This window comes from Chelonia mydas, chromosome 7, assembly GCF_015237465.2.
Source record: "Chelonia mydas isolate rCheMyd1 chromosome 7, rCheMyd1.pri.v2, whole genome shotgun sequence".
Lineage (NCBI taxonomy): Eukaryota > Metazoa > Chordata > Testudines > Cheloniidae > Chelonia > Chelonia mydas.
This window is the reverse complement of record NC_057853.1, coordinates 18,360,312-18,377,939: the sequence shown is the minus strand read 5'-3', so window position 1 is coordinate 18,377,939 and position 17,628 is coordinate 18,360,312. Positions and strand designations below refer to the sequence as shown.

The following is a 17,628-nucleotide window of genomic DNA, read 5'->3' as shown; positions in this document are numbered from 1 at the left end:
AAGGGGCGCGATCCGAGAGGGGCGGGTCTCTTACCGGCTGGCCCCGCCCCTGAGCTCGCGGGCGCTCAGGCTGGGTAGGCGCGGGAGAGCGGGTGGCGGGCACTGGGCCCTCGCGGGGCGGTGTCACGTGACCTGCGCCGCAGCAGGGACGGGGGCCTGCCGCGGGCTGCGTGCGCGTGCGGCAGGTTGAAGCCCGCTGCTCTTTCCCCCGTCCCCCGGGGCCTGCCCTGCCCTGCGCGATCGAGGGGTGTGCCTCAAAAAAAGGGGGAGGGGGGCCGTCCCCTGCCCGGCACTGGACCCCTCCTACTAGCAGTCACGGAGAGCGAGCGTGGCTCAGAACGTTCCCAGGGAGAGGGAGGGTTTTGCAACAGCCTCTGGGGGCTTTGTGCAATTTCCTGTTAAATTATAAATAAACGTGTGGCTTTTAAACAATGTTCAGTGGGAATGGAGCTCCTAGGTTATGTATGCTGAGGCTCAGGGACAAAAGCTATGGGAAAAGCACTGCACAGCAGGCGCTGGGGCAGAGGCCGCCTTTCAGAATTGCTCCCTGGATTGGCTGTCTCCCGCTTCGTGCTTTGGAGCAACAAGTTATCCTGGATATTTACAGGTGAGAGGATACTTACAGGCTTGAGCCCTATGGTGTGACTTTGTGGAATTATATAAAGTTTCTGGGGTCAGGTTTTGGAGATGTGGTTTTGTGAGTGCTGTAGTGATAAACTAATTCTTGGTGATTTAATACCTTATTACAAAATAATACAGGCAAAGCAAAATATACTGTGTCACTAAGAAAATACCTGATCTTCTCAGAAGCTGCACAGATGTTTTTATACTCACCCAACCATCCGCTTATGTCAGAATGATGTACACTATAGCATACACAATAAGTGATATATTTTCAGCACAGGGGCTACAGCTTTTACAACCTTTGCAAATTCTTTATAATTTGTTTGCTCTGCCAGTCCATCATTCCATTACCTCTTCTTCTCGCTCCCACTGTTATCTTTTTTTCTTCATTCTGTCCATTACACACACTGTCACACTTTTTCTGGTTTTGAGCAAAATTTTTCATTGCCAGCTACATCTGACGAGGTTCTCCAGCCAGCTGTGTGTAGGGGTGAATGGGCGGGGAGCAGTATATAAAAAACACTGAATTCCATAAAGTTTATCAAAGAATGGCAGAACTGAGAGGCAATGTATCATTTGCTGCCAATATTTTCCCCTTTAAAGATACTGTAGTTATTTTCTCTCCTTAAAAATGCACTATTTAAGGATAGATCTTGAAATCCTTAAGCAGGCAAAATTCCTTTTGACTTCAGTGGGAATTTTACATGTGTACTCTCTGCAGTACCATGTCCTAAATGTTTAGTTTGCTAATAGCCATCAATAGAATATTTTGTTTAATAATGGTTGACATATTTCAACTTCATTTCTGTGTTTTCTCACTTTAGGGTAAGGCCTTATAATGTGTTTCAATTTCTTACTTTAGGGAATTTGTTAATAGTTACTAAAATAAATGGTGTTTGTATAATATCTAATGCAAAGTGGAGCCAGGAAAGGATCAATTTGATTCTTAGTAAATGTCAGCTTGTAGAATATCCACCCCTTTCACCACTGCCCAGTAAAAAAATACAGTTAATTTTGTCAGATGCAAGTTTTGTAACACTAAAGTGTCATTTTAAGATGCAGATAAAATAGTCTATGAGACCAGAAAAATGTGTGAGTGAGTCTGTTAGAACAACCATTAATATCTTTGGAAAGCTGGCCAGTAATACTTTCTTCATAGATTACATATTTAAATGCCCTCCTAGCTTAACCACGGGAAATGCTACTTCAACTGGACATCTACATTTACTTTCAGCTTTACATTATACTGACAAGAGACTGAAATTAGCCTAATATGTCCATGAATTTTTAACTTCATCACCAATCATTAGCAGAGAACAGTGGTTTTCAACCAGGGGTATGTGTCCCCTGGGGTATGCAGAGGTCTTTGAGGGGGTCCATCAATACATCTCTAGGCCTTTTCTAGTTTTACAACAGGCTACATAAAAAGCACTAGTGAAGTCAACTAAACTAAAATTTCATACAGACAAAATGAGAAAGTAAACAATTTTTCAGTAATAGTGTGCTGTGACACTTCCTATTTTTATGTCTGATTTTGTAAGCAGGTAGTTTTTAAGTGAGGTGAAACTTGGAGGTATGCAAGACTCCTGAAAGGGGCATAGTAGTCTGGAAAGGTTGAGAACCACTGGCATAGAATGATGCTCAGTCCCTAATGTTCCATTTCGTTGCACCCTTGCAATGTCCTTAGCTATATGACATTAATTCAGAAATCATCACTGTTATTTTCGATTTGTATTGTGTGACCTGCCTATGACATTCAGCATGAAGGAGCAATTGTGTCAAAATTTAGTACATTTTGTAGTCTCTTTCCCTTCAATTCGGGCTACAACTCCATATACATACAGCACACTGAGGGACACAAAGCTAAGCTGTGAGAAGTAAATATAATTGATAACTAAATAAAGTAATTATGTCCTAAGACTGAGCCAAGATTGATATAGAGTGAAATCTGTCTTAAGTGACTGCTCAAAGGACCAACAAAAATCAACTGCTTAATAGAAGGGGCCTTCTAAAGAGGATGGAGTAAGTATTGTTTGCATAGCACCTAGCAAAATGAAATCCTGATCTATGACTGGGGGCCCTAGCTGTTACCACAAAACAAATAATAACTGCACTCTGTACAGGTAGGGATACTTTGAGCTGCTCTCTGAAGACAGGAAGTTGCCAAAAAAGGTGGTTTGGAACAATTTTTGCTGTCCTATACATTTTGTAAAGGCAGGACTTACAGAAAGGGCTTCCCCCCCAAGTTTATTCAAAATATATAGATTTTAATAAAATTCCAGTGTACATTACACTAAGCAAGTTACATAGAGAGGCAAACACTGTATACCCCAAGGTATAAAATAATAGGTCATCCAGGTTATATTACTTCAGAACAGTTAGTGAATATCTTAAAATAAACACTCAATTATTTATAAAAAATGTCCACATAATTTATTTTTTCTTTGTATTTTTAAACCAGTAATAAATTTAATACCAGAAAACATCTAGAAAATATATTTATGGATATTAGTAATTTGATTAGGCACTTATAGTCAGGAACTTACTATTCAGTTAACTTACTAGTCAGTTACTAGTGTAGGTATCCACCTGAGGACCTGGTATAAGATTGTCACATTGAAAGGATAAGTTAAATTATACTTATTTGCTTCTGGTAGTGCCCACAGTGTGCTAGGCACTGTACAAATAGAAGGCGTGGTCCTTGCCCCAAAAAACTGAAGTCCTGATACTGCACTGGGTAAGGGGTCTAAATTAGCTGTTACCACTCAAGAAAGATCTTGGAGTCACTGTGGATAGTTCTCTGAAAACATTCACACAATGTGCAGCAGCAGTCAAAAAAGCAAACAGAATGTTGGGAATCATTAAGAAAGGGACAGATAAGACGGAAAATATTGCCTCTATATAAATCCATGGTACATCTTGAATACTGTTTGCAAATATGGTTGCTCCATCTCAAAAAAGATATACTGAAAAAAGTTCAGAAAAGGGCAACAAAAATGATTAGGGGTATGGAATGGCTTCCATATGAGGAGAGATTAATAAGACAGGGACGTTTCAGCTTGGAAAAGAGATGACTAAAGAGGTAGGACTAAAGATTGAAGTGTATAAAATCATGACTGGCGTGGAGAAAGTAAATAAGGAAGTATTATTTACTCCTCATAACACAAGAACTAAGGGTCACCAAATGAAATTAATAGGCAGCAAGTTGAAAACAAAAGGAAGTATTTTTTCCACACAACGCACAGTCAGTCTATGGAACTTGGCCAGAGGATGTTGTGAAGGCCAAGACTATAACACGGTTCAAAAAAAGAACTAGATAAGTTAATGGAGGATAGGTCCATCAATGGCAATTAGCCAGAATGGGCAGAGATGGTGGCCCTAGCCTCTGTTTGCCAGAAGCTGAGAATGAGCAACAGTGGATGGATCACTTGATGTTCATTCTCTGTGGGGCACCTGGTATTGGCCATTGTTGGAAGACAGGATACTGGGCTAGATGGACCTTTGGTCTCACCCAGTATGGCCATTCTGATGTTCTTAATGTGTGGATGGACTGCTGTGCCTGAACGGACACCCACTGAAATCAGCTACCAATGCAAGAACGAGGCCTTGCACAAGAAAAAGACCAAAGAAAACATACACAACACCCTAGGCAGATGAAAGGTAGTGGACTGGGGCAGATCATGCGAGTTGACAGTTGATCTTGCCCCACTTTGGTAAGGCAGTATTTGGACAAAGGCAATATTTGGGTTTTTTAGATATATAGTCTACCACAGTTCCTCCTACCATTGTCAGTTGGCGAGTTATGTGTAGAAGTCTTCATAGAACTAGGTCCTCAGAAGGGACTTGAATGCGAAGGCCTTATTGTACATCTAAGAAAATTATACCTTTCCATAATCACATACAAGGCCCAATCCTGCATTCCTTGCTTGCTCAAATTGTAATGGGAATGTTCCCCAAGTACATATTAGAGGTTACCCACAGCAGAAAGCTGAGCTATATGGTTCCGAAGGTCCTTTTTTCCTATTATAAAGTTTTATTTCCTTATGCTGGATTAGAGGATTCTGTTACAAGGTAAAAGAAAAAAGGAGTAAGAATGGCACTGATGTTCTTGAGGAGGTTTCCTCTTGAAAATAAATAGAAGTAGCATCCATGCTTTCTAGTATAATATTTAGCATTTTTCCTCTTCAAAGTGATCACAAACACTGGGCCTAATTCTGCAGCTCTTGATCAAGTGAGCAGGCAACTGAAATCAGCTACTTCACTAGGACTACTCAAGTGAGTAAAGGCTTCAAGATCCAGCCCTTTAACTAACTAATCTTTAGTTGATTGTTTTAATCATTGCGTCAGGCCCTTTACAAATCCAAACTCAAGTGTTGCATAAAAAATTAAATAGGTTTTAAATTAAAATATTGAATTATATCAAAATCCAAAATATACATTTACAACCAAAGCTACAGTATGAAACAAGTAATCACATTAATAGCACTTAACTAACGTTTGTAAAATGCTATACAACTCTCAAAACGGCCTAGTGAGGTATTAATTTTCTAATCTGCAAAATAGGTTAAGGCACAGAGAGATTAAATGACTTTCTCAAGGCTACAAAGGGAGTCAGTGTACACAATCTCAGTGTAGCTTTTTGATACTACATGTTCATATGTACAGTTCCAGAGCATACCATCAGTGACATCTAAAATTGTCCAAACATCTGTTTTCAATGCAGTGCAGCTGGAAATGGAATCATACGGAATTCAGAGAACTTTCCTTAAAAAACATAACACCCACCACATCATCTAGGATATGGAGTGCAATCAAGAACGTGGAATAAGATTATATGAAACTAGGTACATTTTAGTTACTTGGTTTTGAAAAAATGAAAAGTTCATTGATCACCCTGTGTATGCTAGATGCAATGGATATTACAGTGTACTGCCAACTAGTATGTAATGAATGCCTGCTGTATAGTGTGCAGGATCCTAATTTTTCATAAAAGAAATATATTGTACACAAATGCTTTGTGAAGTGCAGTGCAAAACAGAGCTTGCCCTAAGCTAATTCAAGCAATTGTCTCAGTTTGCCAATGTTAATTTTTTTCAGCATAGTAAGGCAAGGAGAAAGAGGTCAATGCTAATTTTTCTGATCATAAAAGTTGCATTCTGCTTTAATCTACACTGTAGCAGACGTTCTCTTGGAATCACCTGAGATGTGGCTATTCTTTTTCTCCAAAGAGAGTTAACATGTCTGTTGAAAACATCCTACTTAACCGTACATGAAATGTGTGGTTTAGCTTTTACCATCTTGCTACCGGAAAAAGATTCCCAATTTCTTCTTCCAAGATGGCATTCCTGATAATTCACTCATATTTGAGACTCAAAGAGTTCAGAGCTGTTTAACTTTTCTTCTTCATATAGTAAAATATTTTCCATAAGCTTCTTTTTTTTATCATTGATCTTTATTTCCCAGGAGGTTTCTTTGGCTAATCCTGCGGGGGGGAAAAAAGGCCCAAATATTTAGCAAAAATCCATCTGTGGCTAACGCACTGATATTACATATAATTTGGGAGAGGGGAACCATTCTAATTCGCTTAAATTTGACTTCTAAACAAGAAATTAAATTGAAAAACTAGATTTTAATTGCCTCTATAAATTAATTGGTAACATAATAACCAAGGAGACAAAATATGCTGAAATGTATAAAAGGAAGTGTTTTTTCAAAGACTGCAGGAGTGATCTATCAGTCTTTTTAGGCAGTTATATTTTGCCTATCACCATAGTAGCTGAGCACCTTATATAAATATTGTGGTCATGGTAACACAATTGGAGACATTGTGTCATGATAATTTAATGGTTACATACTGAATGATCTGAACTCAGCCTTTCACTCCCAAAAAATACTTATTTACCTTGTGAAGAACATGAAGGGTCAAGGATTGCATTGGTTGAAGAAACCATTCTTTTTGCAGGAAATACCATTTCCAACGTGTTTTTATTTTCATTGGATGCCACATTTCCTTCTTGGAAGCCACCAGTACATATTTCATCATTTCTCCCGGAATATGAGGATGTGGCATTTTCTGGATCAGTACAGCCACGGCTAGGTGGGCCATATGCAGAACCCTCCACAGGATCCCAAACAAAACTACTTGATTCATCCGATTCACAAGGGACCTGTGACATCTGTCCATTGTACATTTCAGGTGGCATGACTCTTAGTAAAGGTGGGGATGAATTTGCACACTTCAGGGACCTTGCTGTTGCACTGTCCTCATTGCTATCACCTGAAGAACCATAATTGTAACTAGCTGTCTCATCATCTGTTTCTTCTGGGGTATTAATGGAGAATCCAGAAAAAGTGCTGCCATCAAGAATGCTGTGATCTCTTATTTTATGTTCAGCCATTTCCATCATTTCATACACCTGTTCAGAGCAACAACATCTGGTAAGCAGTTAATCAGTGCCCACATCCTTCTCCTTGGTGGACATTAAAAAAATAATGAAATCACATTTGGGTGCTTTGGCTTAGACCTTGGTATGTAAGGCTAGTAGGGCATACAACACTTACCTCTGCTATGTCAAGATTCTTTTTCCGCAGACAAAGGCAGATAGCAGTGGCAAAATGAACAGCAATTTCTGATGGCAAGTGTCCCACCTTCCTGTCTAGATATTTGCAGCATATTTCCTTGGCAGCAAGATTTTCAAAGGTTTTGTGCTTGGAGCATGAACTTTCTTTTGCTGCTTGAATTTCATCAGCAATTGCATCTTTCTGTTCAAGAGGAAGAGATACACTGGTTAAGAGGAAAATGATTTGTCAAAGAAAATTATTCATTCCTATCCAACCCTTTAAGAACTTAAGACACTCCCCGAGTACTTGCTATACCCTGTGTAATGTGCTAGCTAGTGTACGCATACTAGTGCCTCCTAGTGACTGACTTACAAAAGATAAAAGCCCAAGGAAATTCTCCTTTAGCTCGAATGGTAGAAATCTGTGTTTTAACAGCAGAGTCTGATACTCTGTGCTTCATGAGGTCTGTAGGCATGCAGGCAATGCTTCATTATACCAGGCTCCAGCAGTTCCAGGCAGGCCTCTCAATATTATCAGGCCAGTGATAAAAAAAAATCAATGCAATGTACAGCAGCCTAAGTGTGTTAATTACCTTTTCTAAACATCCATCAACAAAATCAGAAACCTCTTGTCTCTGCTAATGAACTTTTCACTGAGACTTGTCATCTTCTTCACTTTTGGTATCCATTAGAAAGTTGCTGAAGCATTTAGCAAGGAATGAATGACAAGGCGAGGGTTCACTTCCTTCCCCTCTTACTCAATGTTTCAGGGGCATGACAGCACAAAAGGAAAGTACCACTTGTGCAAGGGAATAAACAGGGTCTGGTTTTATTCACACAAAAAGGAGCATTCATTTTGTCACAATTATGTGAACTGACCCAAATTTATTTTGAGTTTGTTAAAGTAATCTCCACAGCTCCAAGTACACATTCAGTGATGTGTCTGTGTACAAAATACTGATGAGTACACCTAGCCATAAATACAGCACATTAGCCCATTATGATTCACCTTCTACTTACGTTTCACTATTCAATGCAGACCTTCCTGATTCAAGAATATGAATAGTTACAATTTCAAAACAGAGCTGCTCCCTCTAAACATGTGGGTATCTAAACGCTAGTGACGTTGCAGCAGCTCATATACAATCAGGAGCAATATTAAAACTGGAGCATTCATTCTGCTCTCATTGACGTGAGCTAGAGTTTTGCCACTGGACTTCAACAGAACCAAGGTTTGGCTTCTACGCAGCAGCTCTTTAGGAGTTATAAATTTGCCAGTATTACTCCTGTGGGAATTCTGCGCTAAAAAAATTAAAAATTCTGTCCACAGTATTTTAAAATTCTGCATATTTTGTCAAAACACCACAATATAACCACTCTGGTCTCAATTATTTTGGTAATTTATTTCAAAATACCTGTCAACACGTATGTCAACAATACACACAACAACAAAAAAGATTCCCCTGGAGTACAGAGTTAAAGAAACTCCTATGACAACCCAGTTCCAGTTGTGGGGTGCTGGAGGGGGCTGTATGGGGCCCCAGAGCCCAGACACCCACACCCACCTCCCCCAGAGCCTAGACACCTGCACTCCCCTCCGCCCACAGCCCAGCCATGGGGCACCCCCCAGCCCAGCCACCAGCACTTCCCTCCTCCCAGAGCCCAGCCACCAGCACTCCCCTTCTCCCAGAGCCTAACTTTAGGGCACCCCAAGAGCCCAGACAACTGCACCCCATCCCCAAAGAGCCCAGCTGTGGGGCAGCCCCCAGCCCAGATACCTGGACTCCCTCGGCCTTTGCATCCTTCCCCCTCCAGCTTCTTTACTGTCCTGCCAGGGGACATGGTGTGGTGCAGCCCTGCCCTTCCTCACCCTTTCCCAGAGCTGGGTCTCTCCCATCACCGGGAGAATGAGATCAAGCTGGGTACCCAAAGCATGCAGAGCCTCCATTCCTGCCAGGCTGGGTGCTTTGCTCACTGTGAGCTGGGCTCTGCAGAGTCCATTGGCCCCTAGTGGTGGCCAGAAGCTCTGCAGCCCCAATTCTGTGGGAGAAGCATGGAATTCTGCGCAAATTCTGCACTGTGCAGTGGTGCAGAATTCCCCCAGGAGTACAGTATGCAACAAACTCTGTATTTAGTTTTGCACTCAAACTAATTTCATTACAGTAGCACTGTTTGCAAGGGTTACACCAGGCCGGTGTCATTTATTTTGCTTTTCTCTTACCAGATAAATAGGGGTTCTTCCTTCATCCATTGCCTTAGTGCCTGTCAGCATCTCTGCTAAAACCTAGAGAACATTTTTATAGGTAAGACAATTTATTTAGATGGCTTCTTCTAAAAAACTGGACATTGTAACTAAAGGAATATTTACCTGTTAGCTTAAAATGCTCTATTTTTCCTACATTCTTAGATAAGATGGGCACAAACCAGCACTCCAGATCTGAATAACCTTTGAGAGAGAGTTTGGAACCAGGTACAGATCCAAATCCATATTTTGTGGCTTGGGCCTATCTTTAAATATTACGCTGTAGGGGCAGTAGATGGTCATTCTGTTCTATAGGGTTCACTGAACAGATGTAACAATACTCTATACAGAAATGAAAATTTAAAGTACAACTAGAATTTTTAAAAAATGATATTGTAGGCCATCATATTTATTCTCTCTCAGTGGCTTCTATACCACGTTTGCTTAGTTTTCAAACCGAAAGATGATTTTTCCAAAGTCCAATAGTGCAAATTGAACAAGAACTGAGAACCAAGCTATGGTCTTTCTGCTTCTTCCACTAAAACCAATCAAAGATTTTGCAACTAGAATGTAGTGATAATTTTGCAGATTTTGCACAAAGCCGAGTATAATCCAGCTCACTCTAACCCACACTGTATTGGATTTGGAGGATGAACAGGGTTAAAAACATGTTTGCAACATTCCGTGAAGTCAGCACATGACTTGAACACAGACAAAACTGGCATCTTTACTGAATAAGGTGGTAACATGTTCGCATATCCGTTTTTCTGACTATGAGCACCCGACAATACTATATGGTACTGAATTGATCATAACCACACTTTTGAGATTATAGATCATACTCTGACCTTGTGTGGATGACTCTCTAACAAGATAGAAGGCACTACCTAAACCTATATTCATCATGGATAAATTCAAACACAATTTCCTCCTCTCCTTTCATGTGTTGATATGAAGGAGTATCAATTGGTTTCTTGGGAGACAAAGCAGGAAGAACACCTTTGGGAAGATCAGGGATCCAGACCCAGGATCACAGGACTTGGATACACCACAAGCTGGGAAGTTTTTTCTGATGATGTTAACTTCCTTTTGTTCCTATTTATAAACACTAAACTCTGCAGAAAAGATCTTGTAGACGGTACCTATGTTTTTCTCTACTAGCCATTCCATCGAATTATGTGATCTAAATCAGAGTCGCATGTATGCATTTCAGGGAAGAATTTGGCTCTCTTTCATTGGTTTTTATTGAATGGATATTAAATCTCCAGCTGATCTGAGTGTCTTATGTTTGAAAAACTTGATCAGATATATGAGAAAAAAAACCTATGTGCACAGAATATAACCAGATATCTGCAAACTGTAATAGCAAAGGTTAATATATATATAAAAAAAGACAACTTACTATTCCACAACCAAAGATGTCAATTTTTTGTGTTAGCTGTCCATGCCTGACAAAATCTTCTGGCAGGTAAGTGAGGGAAGCTTGTAAAACTTTGGTTTTCATCACAGCATAGTCTGATTTTTTTTCCACAGAATACAGTCGGAGACCGGAATGTCCAAGTTTTGGTGTGAAGTTTTCATCCAGCAAAACATTGGAGCTGCATAAAGTAAGACAAATACCAATAGTGATCAATCCATTCACACCGGAATGTAGAGTCTTATGGTAAGATGTGATTTTAGAAAGTACATTTAAGGGCTTCTTTATGCAAATTCTCTTTTAGAGATTCCAGTCTTGTATGTTGAAAAGGGATAGTGAATGGAGATATAAATCATAGACCAGAATGTTTTTTTTTTTTTAAAAACAAAAATAAAGTCAGACAGTAGCAGTGTTTTCCTCCCATTTAATCTAATTCTACATTGTTTTGTTGTATACATTTTATTGTTTGTTAGCAAATATATAGGGTCATCTTCATTCCTGGTTTAAGTTCCTCGAAAACCATGGATCATCAGGGATTAATTTGGCCCATTTGATTTTGAGTTAAACAGTTTTATGGACTATAGGGAACTCCTCTGTTGAAGAGACCTGAAATTGTTCGTTTTTTTCCCCCCATTCTCTGGAAAGATCACAGTGTGTCAGGCAAATCCTGAGTTCTTTTCTCCGCATTTACTCAGTCCTTACTCAGTCCAAATTCTGTGACCACAATGGACTCCAAATGAGCTCAAAATGAGTTTTGCCTCATCAGAACTGAGCAAGGAACTCAGGACATGGCCCCATGATAAAACAAAGCAAAAAGACCAGATAAATTCTGTAATTTAAAACCTTTCTGCCATCACAAAGAACAGGAGCACTCTGCTTTCCAGCTGCATGGGGATACAAAAAACATTGCCTGACAAAACTGGAAATACATTTTTTCTGATGATTACCGAAAAAGCATATATTAGTCACAGGTTATACCATGAAAGGCCGCATGCTGTAGGGCACAAGCAAATGGACATTTTGCCCTAACAGATTAATAGATTCTAAGGCCAGAAGGGACCATTGTGATCGAGCCTGACCTACTGGATAACACAGGCTGATGGACTTCCCTGAATTAATTCCTGTTTGTACTAAAGCATATCTTTTAGAAAAACATCCAATCTTAATTCAAAGATTGCCTGTGATGAGTATCAACACAACCCTTGGTAAGAATTTCCAGTTAATTACCCTCACTGTTAAACGTGCACTCTGTTTCCAGTCTGAAATGTGTCTAGCTTCAAGCCTTTGAATCTTATTATATATCTTTGTCTGCTAGGTTGAAGAGCCCATTATCAAATTTCTGTTCCCTCAGCAGGTACTTATAGACTGATCAAGTCACCCCTTAGGTCTTTTTCACCTGGAAGTCTACGATTCCATTAACACCAGTGGGAGAAAAACATTGGAGAGTGGAGTTAAATAGATGGTTGAGCACAATGAAGAGTTTATGGTAGTCTGAGGAAAAATCAGCTATCCTTGAACTTGCATTCCTAAACCCTGATCAAACTTGGAAACCCAAAGATTAAAAAGAACTAACAGAATGTATATTTTAAAACAGAGCTGTAAACATTATTTTGTATAAGAGTAAGGCTGGGTCTATGCACAAATTTAATACTAATTTAAGTATGTCTGATAGGAGTAAGATTTTTTTTTTTTTAAATCAAAATAACCAAATCAGTATAACCCTTGTGTGGTTACAGTCACAACAGTAAAAAAGTGCCTTATACTGATACAACTTATTCCCCTTCCCATATGGGAGTAGCTGTACCAGTATAAACACCTTTATAGTGATATAACTGCATTCACACCAGAGGGGTGGACCATGGTATCACTTCAACTCTATAGATATAGTTAAGGTGGTACAACTTTCATGTACAGAACAACTCAGACATTTTCAGGGAACAAACAACTCTCCAATACTGGGGAATATAGGGGATATTTGAAATTTTACCTATGGGGAAAAGTGGAAGGGAATGGCGGAAAACACTTCAGAAGAATATACTTTTGCCACACTAAAAAGAGAGGTAAAGGAAATGTGGAGGGGAGACATCAAAAAGAGCAAGAGAACAGGAAGCAGATGTGTATGGGGAATGATCATATGCAGACTTGAAGACTTTCAGTGATTTTTGTTTTTTGAAATTCTGGAAACAGTTGAATGACAGGGAGTTGCAGATATGTCGATAAGCTAGCAACCCTACCTCTTGACATTCCCATGCAGAATCCCAAAGTTATGGAGATACTGAATGGCTCGGATAAGTCCTATAGAAATTGTGATGCGTTTCTCCCAGGTTAATGGCATAGAACCAACCTGGAAGAAAAGTAGGAAGAGAGTTGGTATGTTTTTCTTTTTATGGAAAGAAGCACAAAACAGTGTTAGTTTTACAAGCAAGAGACTTTCTTCTTCCCTCACTGCAAGCATTGGCAAAACACTCACTAACCTAACTGGAAGCAAGATGGGGTAAACGAATCTCATGCTTCAGGGTAGAAACCAATTATGCCGGGGTCAGGAAGGAATCCTCCCACCCTCCACATACAGCACTGCACACTCAGCGTGTTGCATTACATGATGACGGTACGGATGAGGCAGAGATCACTTTCCTCTGGAACACAAGGTATTGCCCACTGCTGGAGGCAGGACAGTCATCTAATCTGGTTCAGTAAATCCTATGTTCCTATTTAAGAATTCACAAGTGTCCTTTCCATTGCCCTGCTAGTTCCCCTGCACAGTGCTCGAACAATGAATTTGAGCATCTCATAAGCTGTTCCCCCTAAAACAGTTGACTTCATACTATATTTCAACACACGACTCTGACAACCGAACACTGTAGTTGATTTTTCAACAACATATTGCCAAATCTAATGCATATAGTGTTGTATAGCTGCATATTTTACAGCTTCCTTTTTCTGAAGACAGAAGCTGCATGGCAGAAACTCTCAGTACAGGTGACCTGCCTTGTGGCAGAAAACGGATTTGTATGTAAAAAGACCTGCAGCCTTTCCAATACTTGTGACTGATGTATGTTCATGCTCCTTTTTTCTGTTGCTAATGATTCACATGGTGGGGGAGGAAAGGAAAGAAGAGAAGCTACCCTTCCTGTGGGAAAGGTAAAGAAGAGATTCTCTCCCCCCGAGTACTGGCAAGGATGTGTTGAATTCTCCTAGAAAACATGAATATAGATCTTGCCCAAATTGCAGGAATATTACATAAAACCCAAAGAACATAGTAAAATTTTTCAAAGAGATACAAATGCTTTTCATACAGTACTTCGATAGGACCCAAATCCTCTGCTTACCTGACACTGTAGTCTGTTTTCAAGCGATCCATTTTCCATGTAGGGGTATATCAGACAGTGATATCCACTTTCTAGTGAGAAACCCACTAGTTGTAAAATGTTAATGTGACAACACCTGAAGCCAAATATCAACAAATATTAGCAAGTAAAATGAGAACAAACAAACAATTTAAAATTCCAGTGCTGGACCAAACTGACAACATATAGACTAGACTGTGTACTGACTCCTGTCCCTGGGAGCACAACAGCACAGCAGAATCACAATTGTTGCACATTGCTGAGTATGAGGAGTGCACAAGGCTCACACTGCAGCAGAGAGGAAGTGGGGCTATAGTGCCATCCACTTCCACACTAATTAGAGGGGGATGCTCAGCTGCAGAAAGGAGCTGCCCTGGACCTGCTTAAAGAATAGCACTGTGGCTCCACTCCCCCAGCAAGTAGGTGAACTTTGGAAGCAATGGAGACATGCTGCTTCCCAGAGCTCCTACTGGGTCAGTACAGATTAGAGTGACCAGATAGCTAGTGTGAAAAATCAGGATGTGGGGAGAGGGTGGTAATAGGCACCTATATAAGACAAAGCCCCGAATATCAGGACTGTCCCTATAAAATGGGGACATCTGGTCACCCTGGTACAGATCCACACCATCCTCAATACAGTGCGGTGCCTACAGGGCAAAATTTAGCCCTTAACACAAATCAGATTATTTCTTTTTGTTTTGTAAAAGATCTATTAATCCCCAGACAGACGGACCAGAACCAATTTCCAAATAGCTACTTACCGAAAGCAAATCTGTACTTCTGTATGAAAGAATCTTTGTGTTGAATTCTGGCTTGTACATTCCATCTGTGAAAACCACCACAAAAATGCACTAAAATCAACTGTCTGTCATAAGCACTGACTTCATTTAAACTAGAACCAAAACATATTTTATATGTAGAATAGCAAATAAATAACTAAAGACTTTATCCTCCTAACAATTATGCATGCAGGTAACTACTCACATTAGTAGTCCCATTGAAGTCAAAAGGACTACTCATGTGTGTAAAAGGTCTCACATGCATAAAGGTTTGTGGGATCTTGCTTTAAACTAGACATCATTTCCCCTCCTAAAAACACCATAATGCAGCATTTCTGATTACTAGTCTGTGGTGTATTAAATGATAACGGTTAATGTTTAGGAGATGTTAACAAATGATTCCCCTTCAAACATAAATGAAGAAAAGGAGGAAGGGTAGGTACTTGCCTCTTTAAGCCTTTTAATGACGTATACTGCATTGTGTCTCTGACCTTTGTAGACCTCAGCAAAAATACCTTCGTTAATTCTGTTCTCCGCACTGAAACCATTGGTAGCATTTATCACTTCCCCCTGGGTCCACAAAAGGCTCCCACTAGGGAGATCAGCAATCGTTTCCTGCCAAGGACTGGAAGAACCACAGGGCTAGAAATAACAAAAAAACAAGTTTATTTCCCTGGAACAATGGATTTCTCTCTCTGCTAAGGACTTTAAGGGCCTTTTCAACACAGCCAAGTGATAGGACCCAGTTACAACACAGTTGCCCCCAACCTGATTACAACACAGTTCCAAGGCCAATTAGTGGTGTGGCTAGGCTCTGAGAAAACTAGTCCTGTATTTCTAACATAGGCAAAACTCCTTGTGTCTTCTAGGACTCCAGGATGAGAGTCCTATATGGATATCCCCTGAAGTTAGAAAATTCACATCCAGGATTCCTCTCAGCCCTGTCTGTGATATGTTGACATCCCTACTGAGTTCATTTTCTACTCCACAATTTCTCTTCCATGATAGCAAAATAAACACGGGTTGTGTGAAATTGTGACTGCTCTTCTACATGATCAGTCCCTAGGTTTTTCACAATTCAGTTTTGGTAGTTTTGCTGTTGTGAGAAATTTTGCACAATGGGGGAATTTGCATTGAACACAGTTGAAAATGTGAATTTTGTTGTACGTACAGACTCGGCTTACAAAAAAGGCTTAGTCTGGATTAAAATGTCGCTCATTTTTGGGAGAAGTTTCACTCCTTTGCCTCAAAAATGGGTCCTCCTTCACTGAAAAATGTCCTATTTCCAAGTGAAACATTCTTAAACTTGTTGTGACTTTTTTGTGAAAGGGCAATTTTAGAGTTCACAAGGAAATGTAAATAAGCTCAGTTGTGGAGTGATTTCAGTTACATTGCTAAAGTTTCACACAGCTATAAAATAAACATTTTAACCATCTACTTTGGCTTGTTCTCAATAAATAGCTTAGCAAGTTGGATTTTTTAAAATGATCTGATGTTTATTTAAAGAATTAATACCATCAGGAGTGACACTAAAGGTATGTCTACACTGCGATAAAGATCTGTGGCACAGCTGTGGCTGGCCTGGGTCAGCTGATTCGGGCTCGTGGGGCTATAAAATTGCAGCGTAGACACTGGGGCTCGGACTGGAACCTGGGCTCTGGGACCCTCACCACTCAGAGGATCTCCGAGCCTGAATGTTTACACTGCATTTTTATAGCTCCACAGCTCAAGCCCAGTCAACTGACCCCAGCCAGCTGCAGGTCTTCTGTTGCAGTATAGACATACCCAAAAGTCAAGTTACAAGAACCATCAATTCTCATGCTTCAAGGCATAAATTGATCATCAGCTGGATCAAGAAAAAATATTCTCCATGTTACACATTAAATATTGTATTTAGGTGCTTGATAGGAGCTTTACTCCTACTTCTGAAGCATCTAGCACTGACTGCAAAATTTTTTTTTTTTCAGTCCAATATCAGTTCCTGTTTGGCAGCTCCTGTGTTTTTTACTGAATGAACAGCTCCATTTGATATTATAAGTCACAATACATACAAAGGAAGAAATAGCTTAAATATTAGCGTGCAGCTCCCACATCCCGAGCTTGATAAATCTGTTCAATATACAAAGGTGCAAAACACTAACTTCCCAGTAGGGATCTTTGGAACCATTGCATTTATTTACAGCCATCTCCTCCTCTGGTTGGAATGCTTGTATCATGTTATATTGGACATTGTCAGTGAGGTTTAGAGGTTTAAAATGTAACCTTCAAAATTTTTAGAATCTAGTAGGAAATATTGATAAAAGTCTAAACTCTTTTTTTTTTTTTTAATTAGAGTCCCCAAATCCACCACACTTAGGAACTTTTCTTAAACTTCTAAAAATAAATATCCCCCCCTTATTTCCATGTCTGGTGTGATCACAGCACAATGCAATGTGAAAAGCACCCTTTACCGCTCTGCATCAGTAACCATATTGGGAATTCTCTCATAATCAGTTGCCATCCAGATTCGTTTCCCATACCTGACTTTGTAATATGCAATGGCATTAATGAGCCTAGTTCTTCTCAGTGGTAAATCAACTGAAGTCAGCAGAGTCAGTACAAGTTCTTCAAACAAGAACTTGTGAAATTAGGTACCATGTTTTCAACAGATATACAGTAA

At 39.9% G+C, this 17,628-nt stretch overlaps 1 protein-coding gene and 1 long non-coding RNA gene across 4 annotated transcripts in view; one reads left to right on the top strand and one right to left on the bottom strand.

Moving 5' to 3' along the window:
- The first annotated feature begins 8 nt into the window (after positions 1-8).
- LOC114019538 lies at positions 9-16,406 on the top strand. 3 transcript variants are annotated; one of them, XR_005226091.1, is made up of 6 exons: positions 9-607; positions 5,348-5,468; positions 9,409-9,487; positions 9,592-9,654; positions 10,960-11,089; positions 15,839-16,406. It is a non-coding gene; the product is annotated as an uncharacterized LOC114019538 (long non-coding RNA). The 3 variants fall into 3 exon arrangements; XR_003564590.2 differs by lacking the exon at positions 5,348-5,468; XR_005226088.1 differs by lacking the exon at positions 5,348-5,468 and having other exon boundaries at positions 10,262-11,089.
- IRAK2 (interleukin 1 receptor associated kinase 2) overlaps positions 2,871-17,628 on the bottom strand; it is a 32,517-nt gene continuing 17,759 nt past the window's right edge. The window contains exons 5-13 of the mRNA XM_007060004.4: positions 15,417-15,611; positions 14,952-15,016; positions 14,173-14,287; positions 13,078-13,187; positions 10,829-11,024; positions 9,406-9,468; positions 7,186-7,386; positions 6,527-7,040; positions 2,871-6,106 (exon numbers count right to left, since the gene is read on the bottom strand). Coding sequence (XP_007060066.2) covers positions 5,982-6,106; positions 6,527-7,040; positions 7,186-7,386; positions 9,406-9,468; positions 10,829-11,024; positions 13,078-13,187; positions 14,173-14,287; positions 14,952-15,016; positions 15,417-15,611 — 1,584 coding nt within the window. The 3' untranslated portion in view covers positions 2,871-5,981. The remainder of the gene's footprint in view (positions 6,107-6,526; positions 7,041-7,185; positions 7,387-9,405; positions 9,469-10,828; positions 11,025-13,077; positions 13,188-14,172; positions 14,288-14,951; positions 15,017-15,416; positions 15,612-17,628) is intronic.